The sequence below is a fragment of the Canis lupus genome, chromosome 21 (genome assembly GCF_003254725.2).
Source record: "Canis lupus dingo isolate Sandy chromosome 21, ASM325472v2, whole genome shotgun sequence".
Taxonomy (NCBI): domain Eukaryota; kingdom Metazoa; phylum Chordata; class Mammalia; order Carnivora; family Canidae; genus Canis; species Canis lupus.
The window spans coordinates 23801797-23813888 of record NC_064263.1 but is presented as its reverse complement, the minus strand read 5'-3'; the positions used below and the strand labels follow the sequence as shown (position 1 = coordinate 23813888).

Genomic DNA, 12092 nt, shown 5'->3' with positions numbered 1-12092 from the left:
TACTTTCCTGCCCCAAAAGACTTGGTAATTCCCCATTTCCTATGGGATTAAACTAGAATTCTTAACCCCAACATTCAGTTCTTTAGTATTGCTCTAACTGATCTTCCCATCGTTGCTCATACCCCAAGATCCTGAGAACAGAGCTATTTGCTTCCCCGCAAATATATAACTTTATGCTTTTCCTCCTTAGAGTCTTTGCTCTTGCATTTTCATCTAATTGAAATGCCACCCTGCTTACCTGTTGAAAGGCTATTCATCTGTCCATGCCCAGTTCAAAAGCTGTCACCTTCCTGGAACCCATAGGGATTCCTTACTTATTTCTTCATTCCTATTATCTACTCTCTCCCCTTCCAACTTTGTAGGTTTTACAGGATTTATTTTACTCTTCCTGATGTTATGGTTGCGTATTTGTGTTTCTCTGCTAGATTTTAGAGTTGGTTGAGTAAGGGAAATGTGTCTTAGCTATTTAAAATCTCCTACAGTATCGTGTATATCACAGGTGTTTAATACATGTTAATCAAGTTGAATTCAAATGGAGGAAGGAAAGTACTTACTCTAGAAGAAGTTATTACCATCTCTTGTTATTAGTTTGGAGTGAAAATAAAATGGATATGATAACTCACTATGATTTGTTATGGTACAGTTAATATCAATAAGAGTGTGAATTGTTAGAAAACAATTTGATATAATAATTAGAGACATAGCAAAGAAAAGGTGAAAAATTGCTCATCATCCAACAACTTAGAGATAACCGTTATGAACATTTTGGCAACTATCCTTTGAGACTTCTTTTCTAAGTGCATATAAAGAAACTTCAAATGTAAATTGAAAGACTCAAAAAAGAGTATCTAAAATAAAATGAAGGTAACTGAATGAGTATTTACAAGATGGGAAAAGTTGACTCTGAGATTATTTAGAAGCCCTTGCAGAGAAAGTGGCATTTAAGATGCCCCTGAAGGATAATACCCTCCAGTTCTATCCACGTTGAAGCAAATGGTGGGTATTTGTCATTTCTAATGGCTGAGTAATATTCCATTGTGTATATAGACCACATCTTCCTTATCCATTCATCTTTCAATGGACACTGAGGCTCCTTCCACAGTTTGGCTATTGTGGATGGACATTGCTGGTATAAATATTGGGGTGCAGGTGTCCTGCCGTTTCACTGCATCTGTATCTTTGAGGTAAATCCATTGGCAAATCGAACCTCAATAAAAAAATACACAAAAAAGGTTGCTCCTGAAGGGCCAATGAGTACTTTTTAGGCAGAGAATATGGAATAGGGGTTTTAGGCAAAGGGAATAGCATGTCCAGGAGAGTAGACTTTGAAAGGCTATGATGGTACATGTAGAGTAGAAAGTAATTTGTGTTAGAGCTCAAGGAGTTTCCTTTGTGGGAACTGATGAGAGTAAAATTATGAAAGAAGGTGGGTCTAGTTTATGAAGATTATTGTATCATGCTGAGGTGTTTCTTATCCTGAAGTCACCAGCAATTAAGCTGGGGAGTAATAGGCTTATATCTGTGTGCTTGATAGTATGGTAGGAATAGAGGGAAGAAAGGCTAAAGAGAGCAAGACCAGTAAGTAGTTTATTGCAACAGTCCAGGCAAAAGAGGATGAGACTCTAAGGAAAGGCATTGACAGTGAGTATACATGGGAAGAGTTAGATCTGAAAGACATTTTAGGAGTAGAATGGGGTAGAACTAGCATGGAGGCAGCTTGGAGACGGACACTCTGGATTTAAGTACTGGTGTTTGCTACTTATTAACTCTACAGTCCTAGGCAAATTAACTATTCTGAGCCTCAGTTTGCCACCTGTAGAAGACAAATAATCTCTTCTTTGGGCTTGATATTAAGCATTAATATAATATCACAAAGTATTGTGTGTATTCAAAACCTCCATACAATGTTATTATGACTTTGAGGAAAGGAAAGGTAAGAGTCAAGAGGTGACATTGAGGCTTCTAGCTGGATTGATAGCAGAGCTTAGAGAAGAAAATAGTGAATTGAATTTTGGATATATCAAGTTTGAGCTATGTTTGAGATACTCATATTGGGATCTCCAAAAGGCAGTTAGAAACATGGGTGCTCAGAGAGAAATGACCTATAATAGCTGTGAAACAATAGCTATGGGAGATTCCATGGGCACACCAAATAGACAGTGTTGTCTCTCTTGTCTCCTACCAGTGTCCTGCACGCCTCTCAGATTCAGAGAATGAAGAACCTTCCCGAGGCAAGATGACGCAGACGCATCGCTCAGCATTTGTTTCCAAGAACAACTCCTACTCCTTAGCTTTCCTGGCAGGGTAAGAGACTGATACTGAATTCAGTTCAGGTTCTTTCGTTTTGGAGTATGAGACTAAAGGGGCTGGGGGGGGCAAAAGTATTTGTTGCAGCCACTTAGTGGGGAGGTGAGTGGGGGAATGATGTGGGAATTGGTTTTCACATACCCATTAGGAACAAGGGGCTGAAAAAAAAAAAAAAGGAACAAGGGGCTGATCTAAAAGTAATTTTTACCTATTTCTGGTGTCCTTGGAGTAGGATTATGCTAATTTCTGAGCTGCAGAGTGTGATCTTTCTATCCTGGGAGCAAACGACAAAGACAGCTTCTGCTAATGATATCCATGGATTCTCTCCTCTCCGTGGCCTTTTCTCTCTTAGTAGAAAGTTCTACTAAGGCCAGAGTTCATTTTATGTTCCATGCCTAGAACTAAAATATATCTCGAATAGGTTCTAAGACAGCAAACTGAAAAGTTTTTAAGACACTTGTTAAGAAATCTCTTGATCCTTTAGACTTCACAGGCTATAGGAGGAAAGAAGGGAGGAATTGGATGATGGAAGGAAAAAGAGAAGGAGAGAGGGAAGGAAAGAAGGGATACATAAATGGAAGGGAAGAAGAAATGGGAGGAGGGATGGTAGGAAGGAATCATTCATTTAGCAGACATTTTATGAACAGTTATGTGCCATGTTTTCTGTTTTAATATAAAACAAAAAGACATAATCTTATGCGATTTTGTTGTCTGGTTAAAGCTGGCATTGCTCTCCCTTATATCTACGGTTCCTCTCCTTCCTAGTAGCACTATGAAGTAAATCTCTTTCTTTCTGCCCCTGTGGACATATACCTATTTATTTTATTCTTTTATTTTAAGGCTTTTTATTGCTAATCATTAATAAATATGACCCAAAAGAGCTACCAACTTTAAGAATGTTATAAAGTATGAACTATTATGATCCCTGATGTAGTTTTTATATCTGAATCTTTTTTGTATGTGTTGTTTTGGAACAGTCTGATTTTCCTGTTGTTTCTAAAAGTAAATTTCACTAACTCCCCACTTTCCCTTAAATGCCTCCCCTTCTCTAGGTAATGGTAACTCCTTCTTCCAGGAAGGCTCTTTCCTAGAGTATTTATTCATTCATATGACATTTGTTTAGTGGTCACTGTATTGTAGCCACTTAGGTTTGATTGATGCATCAGAACTCAATAAGTAAGATGTAAGCCAGTGTACTTTCCATTTATGGAAAAGATCAAACTCTTACATCGTGCGTATGAGCTTGAACTGCAGATGCCCTCTAAAGTTAAAAGTTTCAAGATTACTTAACTAAGAATTTTTCAGCGCTGATTGTATATATGGATTTTCCCCCATTTATAGCAGGCATATTTTAATGTTTATAAGAGAGGTCTGCTGAAGAGAGACAAAGATCATATCATTCATTCAATCAAGCCACAATAAATATTCCCTAAAACAAATAAATGTTGCTTTTAGGTGATTAGTCTGTGATTAGTCTGTGATTAGTTAATTAATATAATTTGAAGTCACTTAGGAAAAAGAGAATTTTTTTTAAAAATCCAAATGTATAATGTCAAGGCCAAATTACCCCAATTAGTTATCACCAATTCTAGTCTCTACTTGTAATTCATTCTTTTAAAAGAGGTAGCAGGTAAATGTGTCATTACTTAGAAATGCCTAGCAAGGTACTTAGAAAATTCTTCTCTAACGGGTAAAAATGTAGCTTTTAAAATTAAAATTAAATTTTTTTAAAAAAGATTTATTTATTTGTTTGAGAGAGAGAGCCCGAGCAGGAGGGACAGTGGGAGAGGGAGAGAGAATCTCAACCAGACTCTGTGCTGAGCACAGAGCCTGATGCTGGGGCTCCATCCCATGACCCTGAGATCACAAGACCTAAGCCAAAACCAAGAGTCAGATGCCCAACTGACTGCGCCACCTAGGCGCCCCATGGTTTGCTTTTGATTATGTGTGGCTCTGGAGTCTATGTAATATATCCTCTTTTCCTGCCCCTTGGCTCACTATTGGCTTTACTCTATATCACCAAGCCATACAATGGGACTAATTTAAAGGAAAAGCTTCACTTAACATTTTACTATTAAGGAGTATTTGCAATTTGTCTTACACATTTCTGGATTTCAGCATTCCTTCTTTCCAAATATCCAAGGCTGTGGACTGAGTTCAGTTATTAGTATAGTTATGAAAACAATTCATTGGATTTGGTTGGTAGGCTTATCTTTTTAGGACATAGTTTACTGATGTCATGGAAACCTTAGACTGGAAAATCGATTATGGTTAATACTATGAATTGCCTCTCTTACTTAGTCAACATGCTTTTTCCTTAGATAAGAAAATATTTAAATTTCAGTTCCAAAGGATACTTAGAAAAACAATATGGACTTGTTAGTGCTAAAATTGTTGCCTGGTGGACTGAGGAGACCCTTGGCCCTGAGGCCTCAACCCAGCCCATCTCAAAGATGTCGCTGAAGGCTCTTGGTCTCCTTGCAAGAAAGAATTCAAGGATAGACTAGACACAACAGTTGAGTGGTGCAAGTAGGAGAGTTTATGAAAGTGAGAGTCCACTCTTGAGTTGTGAAAGCAGGCAAGCTCAGGGATTGCTGCACACCCTGGGGATTGGGTTTCTGTCTTTTATTGACAGTAGTTAACTAGAGGATGGAATATTTATTACTTGGGGAGGGTATTTCTTGGGAGCAGGGTTTCATACATTTTCTCCCTTACTTGATCAGAGTCTCTGGCCTTCTTTATCTTGGATCTGTTTGGTTTGATCTGGCTTCTGTGGCTTTTGTTTTTGGAGCCCTGCCAGGGCCGGTCTCTAACTTTCCCTGATAGCGGTAGTGAGCCGTGACACACCTCCTCCTCTTGGGTGGCCTCCAGGTGTCCTATTAAAGTCTAAATAACTGCCTGCTCTAACACAATGAGATGTGGCTTATGAATATATTAAAAAATAATTAACATGGTGATGGTTGCACAACAGCGTGACTATAAACTTAAAACAGTTAAAATGATAACCTTTATGTTTATATATATTTTACCACATTAAAAAAGTGTTAGCATTTTTAATAGTTTTGGGGTTTCAGATGCATTTCTTTCTATGTGTTAAGCAACAACAAAAGAAGAGGTTTTCTCTGTAAGTTGTTTTTCTAAAGAGAGGTCATACGTAAAAACTTTGGAAGTTTTTACAACTGTATTTAAATCAAATCAATCTGCATTTGTTTTACTTACCTGCTTTATTAACTTTTCTTTTTTAAGCCTAAAGGCATGGGAGGTAAGAGTGAGTTAGGTCTGATCGGGTGGTTATTTTGGAAGGAATCCATTAATCGATTCTGGCTATGAGTCTTGCCAACAGCTCAAACTCTTTTATGTGAAAAAAATCAAAAGCAAAGAGGACGGCTTTAAAGCACTGTTCATAAAATTTTATAGTCCTATTGAAAATGAAACTTCTTTCAAGTAGCAAACAGAGTAATAGTTAATCCAAGATCATTTCTAAGTTATTCACAAAATACATGTTTATTGAAAAAAATTAACTTGAAACATAATATATATAATTGTAAAGTTTTATTTTTAAATATTGAGAAACTGGCTTGTTTGTTTAAATTTATTTCCCTTCATTTCTCATTCCCTTCTTCCCCACTAGAATTATTATTATTATTATTTTTTTTCCCACTAGAATTAAACAAAAAACCTGGTTGCAAATTCTTCGAAAAGCTCAGGCTGGAAAACTTTATTGAGGTAGTGTAGTGTCTTTTCAAAAGGCCATGTGTCCATTTGAATTTTCCTCTTTGCTTTTGCTATCATGAGGTTTAGGATTAGGACAGGGTTTCTTTTTTTTTTTTAATATAATTTTTTTATTGGTGTTCAGTTTGCCAACATATAGAATAACCTCCAGTGCTCATCCCATCCAGTGCCCCCCTCAGCACCCGCCACCCAGTCACCCCCACCCCCCGCCCACCTCCCCTTCCACCACCCCTAGTTCATTTCCCATTCAGGAATCTCTCATGTTATGTCTCCCTTTCTGATATTTTCCACTCATTTTTCTCCTTTCCCCTTTATTCCCTTTCACTACTTTCACTATTTTTTATATTCCCCAAATGAATTAGACCATATAATGTTTGTCCTTCTCCAATTGACTTATTTCACTCAGCATAATACCCTCCAGTTCCATCCACGTCGAAGCAAATGGTGGGTATTTTTCGTTTATTATGGCTGAGTAATATTCCATTGTACACATAGACCACATCTTCTTTATCCATTCATCTTTCGTTGGACACCAAGGCTCCTTCCACAGTTTGGCTATTGTGGACATTGCTGCTATCAACATCGGGGTGCAGGTGTCCTGGCGTTTCACTGCATCTGTATCTTTGGGGTAAATCCCCAGCAGTGCAATTACTGGGTCATAGGGCAGATCTATTTTTAACTCTTTGGGAACCTCCACGCAGTTTTCCAGAGTGGCTGCACCAGTTTACATTTCCACCAACAGTGCATGAGGGTTCCCCTTTCTCCACATCCTCTCCAACATTTGTTGTTTCCTACCTTGTTAATTTTCCCCATTCTCACTGGTGTGAGGTAGTATCTCAATGTCGTTTTGATTTGTATTTCCCTGATGGCAAGTGATGCAGAGCATTTTCTCATGTGCTTTTTGGCATGTCTGTGTCTTCCTCTGTGAGATTTCTGTTCATGTCTTTTGCCCATTTAGGACAGGGTTTCAATTCAGTCATCATGACTTTCCAACCTGGCCTATAATTAAAAAAAAAAAAAAGACTTTTGGTATGCTTTTTCCATATTTATTACTTAATGTGATCTTTACCCTCCACTAAGGCTCAGTCTTTATGTATTTTTGCAGTAAGTCGTTTTGGATTCTTCTTGCAAATAGGGCATAATCATAAAAAGGAATATAATTAAACCATCTATCCTCTTTCTAGTTTAAAAAATGAAAAAAAAAGTAATCTCAGTATTCTCATTCTATACAAAGTTGTATCTTAAGTAAATGGCGCCTACCAAGATTTTTGGCACATGATAAGTTCAGTGACTATTGCTGCCAGTCTTGCTATATTCTTTTATTTTTATGTATTTGAGAGAGAGAGAACAAGCATGAACAGGGGAAATGGGCTGAGGAGAGGCATAGGGAGAAGCAGACTTCCTGTTGAGCAGGGAGCCGATCAGAATGTAGCCTCTTAGAGCTGAGAAGGATCTTAAGTATTATATTACCTAATTATTTTGTTTTATTGATGAGAAAACTAAAGCCTGGAGAGAGAATATGATTTGCCACATAGTAGGAATATGAGTTAGAACTGAGGGTTCTTAGCTCATTCCACTCTACCCCTTGTCCCCCATCACCGTCGTCTTTTTTTTTTTTTAAAGATTTTATTTATTTATTCATGAGAGACAGAGAGAGAGAGAGAGAAAGGCAGAGACAAAGGCAGAGGGAGAAGCAGGCTCTAAGCGGGGAGCCCGATGTGGGACTCGATCCCGGGACCCCAGGATCATGCCCTGGGCTGAAGGCAGGTGCTAAACCGCTGAGCCACCCAGGGATCCCCTCCCCCATCACCTTCTTATAGACCCCTCTACTGCCTCTGGCCATCTTCCCACTAGACTTTAAATCCATGGCAAGCAGGGACAACATTTTGTTCACCTTTATAGTTGCAGTGCTCAGTACAGTGCCTGGCCTGTAGGGGAGGCTCAATAAATACTTGGTGAATGTTTGAGTATGTTAGGTCTTGTGCCTGTGGGTAGGTTAAACTGGAGTTTTGTCAGAATTGATTGTCAAACTTGCAACATAGGAGGGAGAGCTCTGGGAGCTGTAGAGGAATTGACTGGCTGGTAGCTGTTTTATAGACTAGATTCCATAGGATTAAGATAGGATTTAGGGAGTCTAGTGACCACAGTGATAAGGCTTATATGTTATAAAGTTGCTTTTACTCTTCTAATACATTAACAATAGCTTATGGTGATACTTTCTATAGAGTCTATAAAAGAAAAATCTGTTTCCCACTGAGTAATAATTAAGCCTTAATTAAGTAGAAATTAACCACATTATTTTGTTTTCTAATGTCCAAGTACTTTAATCCTGAGTCTGTGGTTCCGAATGGGGCACATCAAAAAACACCTAAGGTGTTTATTTTAAGGTGTGTTTGAGGAGATAGAGGCAAAGACTGACAGATTCAGCAATATTAAATGCATTCCCAGTGAGTGTTGGAGTAAATTAAATATTCAGACTTGTCCCTCTTCCTGAAAATGAACAAATGAAAATACAGATACTTTCAGGAATCAGATACCAAACAGACACACAAGTGTTATGATATTGGAGAAGCAGCTCTAGAATTGATGAAAGGAGGTAAAGCCAGAGAGGTGGGGATGGGAAGCCTCATCTAGGGAGTTGGTAGGGAAGTAGCAGTGTGAGCTCAAGTAAACTCACTTTACCCCCCTCCACCCTGTCTCATCTATGTAAAATGCAGGTTGTTATGCCTACCTACTGCTGGTCAGGGTTTTTTACTGGGTGGTTTTTAAGATTCTTTTGACCTCTAAAATTGAAGCCCCTAGAAGTGGCTTAAAGAGTGGAGAAAATGAGGCCATGGCATGAAAAGAAAGCGGTGAGGGCAATTGGAAAATTCCATAAAAATCTAAGATTTAGACTTAGCACATTGTGTGAAGGGAGTAGTCCAGCAGTAACCATGAGAGAGAGGAGACTGTGAGAGAAAGATGAGGTAGTGAATTACAGGAAGCCCACAAGACTTGGTGATGGCATGTGTGGATGTGTGTGTTGGGGAGGGATAAAGGAATTGATGCAAATCAAGCAGATGAACTCATTGTTAAGAGGACAAATCTTGTTAAAAGTAGTGGAATCTGGTTGAAAAGGGAAGCTAGCTCAAGGAGAAATGATGTGGAACTTAAAGAGAGTGGCAGTTTTCATAGGTGTCAATTTCTCTGCCATACCAGGACAGAAATACCTGATAGTTTTCAGAGGGTGGGATGGTAAGTGGTAGGTAGCATCAGGAGAACTAGCTTTTATCCAGTGCATTCTGTTATTTTTTTTGTTGTTGTTTATTTGTTTGTTTGAAGATTGTATTTATTCATGAGACAGAGAGAGGCAGAGACATAGGCAAAGGGAGAAGTAGGCTCCCTGCAGGGAGCTCCATGCGGGACTTGATCGCAGGACCCCGGGATCATGACCTAAGCCAAAGGCAGATGCTCAACCACTGAGCCACCCAGGCACCCCCATCCTGTCATGTTGAGTGCTTTACATTCCTCATTTAGTTCTCACATGAATCCTACAAATTGTATAGTACTATTTTCATTTTACAGCTAAAGAACATGCAGTTCAGAGAGGTTAAGTAACTCACCCAAGAGCTTCTCACCTCATTATAGTGACAGAGATGGAACTGGAACTCAGGTCTCTCTTTATTCCAAACCTATTTGCTTTTTCATCAAACCATTGTCAGAACCCTGTGACTAAAGGCTGTGCACTTGGACCCTGGTCTTGAGATGATCTGCCTTGCAAGGGAAAACTGTCTTCCTTCTGTTTGCTTAATTTATTCCCTGCCTTGTTCTAACAGAGGTAAGTAAGAACCTGTCCAGTTATCCTGCTATCTGAGGGGACTGAAATCCTTTTGCATTATGCTAGTCATTTTAGAATATAGTTGTGTAAACAGTGTTCCTGTTGATCACAAAACAGATACTGGTATGTGTCCAGAATAGGCATATAGGTGGAGACAAAAAATAAATCGGTAGTTGCTTAGGGCCCAAGGAGAAATGGAAGTTTAGGAGTGGTAGCTAAAGGGCATGAGGTTTCTCTATGAGGTGATGGAAATGTTCTGAAATTGTGGTAATGGTTAAGTAACTGTGAATTAAAAACCATTAAACTGTACACTTAAAAAAAGGATACTAGGGTATACAAAGTGGATAACTCAGATCATAAATATATAAAGAAAGGATTGTAACAAAGTCTCACCCATTTCTGGGTACATGGTGGCTACAACTGGGCCTAAAGAAGTTGCTGGTTTCATTCAAGTATGTGTGTATGTGGTGGTGGTTGGGAGGGCTCATACCCACAGGCGAGGGGCTAAAAGGAGGCTCCTCTCCAGCTTTTAGCTTCTGAGTGGAACTCAGCTCTACCAGACCTGAGAGTTTAATTAAAAAACTAATGTGGTTTGGATATGTGAGAGTGATGATTGAACAGTTGAGAGCATGAGCTATCTAATGTTTTGTATCATGTATTACCATTTGAAAACCCTTTAAGCAGTGTTTTATAAGCATTAAATCTTCTAGTTTTCCAGCTGCATGTTTATACTGGCAGCCCCTCCTTTTCTTTGTTTGTAAGTCAGATTCATTGTGGTTTTGGGTATTTTTAGCCTAACTCTGCATCCCAAAAACCATCTGGTCTCTTGGCAATGGAAATGTTAAGCCAGTTGCCTTTGAGACAATGCTGCTTTCTCTTGTTTATGACTTCATTATGTGTTTAGAAAAGAGCTTCCCTAGATGTGCTGGGTCTGTAAGATCTATAAGATCAATATGCTGTGGTAGAAAGAGCATAGGCCTTAGAATCATAGAGATACATGTTTAAACCTTGGCTTCAGCTGTGTGACCTTGGAGGATCACCTACCTCAGTTCTTTGTCTGTAAAATGCCTATCTCATAGGGTTTCTGTATGTATTAAAGGAGATACAATATATTTAAAACGGCTCAGTGCCTGACAGATATTACATTCCTAATAAATGTTGAAGTTTCCTCTTTTCTTTTCTTAAGGGGGAGAGAGGTGTTTCTGTACATATTTTTGTTTGTTTATAAGAAACTTATAAAATATATTCACTATGTGTTAGGGTTCAGGGATACAGAAATGAATGTAGTGAGAGTAGTTACTTCTCTTATTTTTCAGTCAAAATGTTGTTTGAGTTCTTCAAGCTCTAAGAATATTATCCAGTTCACTGGTCTTGACTATCCTCAGCCAGTATTTTGAAGCCTCTTATCTTGACTAATACTACAATCATAATATGTTTATGGCTATGAGATGTTTTTACCATCATGGTTTTTGTGGCTGTCCATATAACAATAAGTGTAAGAAGGAGAGAATATAGTTATATAAAACAAAGCTTTTGTATGCTATTGAAATTAAATTGTTATTAATTTTGAAATAGATTATTTTAAATTAAGGTGTTAATTATAATCCCCATAGCAACCACTAGGAAATAACTAAAACATATTTAGTAAAGGAATAAGAAGAGAATCAAAATGATATACTGGGAAATATCTAACACAAAAGAAGGCATTAATGGGGAATTGAGGAACAAAAAATGTCTAACACAAAAGAAGACATTAGTGGAGAATTGAGGAACAAAAAAGGTATAGGACATATAAGAAACAAATAGCAAAATGGCAGAAGTTAAGTCCTTCTTTATCGTAATTACATTAAATGTAAGTGACTTAAACTCTCCAATATAAAAGACAGAGATGGGTAAAATGGGTTATTTATTTTTAAAATTTTATTTATTTGGGAGAGAGAGCGAGTGAGAGCAAGCACATAGGCTGGGGGAGAGGCAGAGTGAGAAGGAGAAGCAGATTCCCCACTGAGCAGGGTGGCCAATGCAGGGCTTGATCCCAGTATGACCTGAGCTGAAGGCAGACGCTTAACCAACTGAACCACTCATGCATCCTAGTAGAATGGATTTTTAAAAAATATTCATATAGGGGCACCTGGGTGGCTCAGTTAAGCATCCAACTCTTGGTTTCAGCTCAGGTCACAATCTCAGAGTTGTGAGATCGAGCCCTATGTCAGGCTCCACAATGAATGTTGGGAGC

The 12092-nt window shown here is 38.4% G+C and overlaps 1 protein-coding gene across 1 annotated transcript in view; it reads left to right on the top strand.

Moving 5' to 3' along the window:
* Positions 1-12092, top strand: part of RNF169 (ring finger protein 169) — an 80878-nt gene that overhangs the window by 54640 nt on the left and 14146 nt on the right. Inside the window, exon 4 of the mRNA XM_025458999.3 lies at positions 2186-2304. Within this exon, the coding sequence (XP_025314784.1) occupies positions 2186-2304 (119 nt within the window). The remainder of the gene's footprint in view (positions 1-2185; positions 2305-12092) is intronic.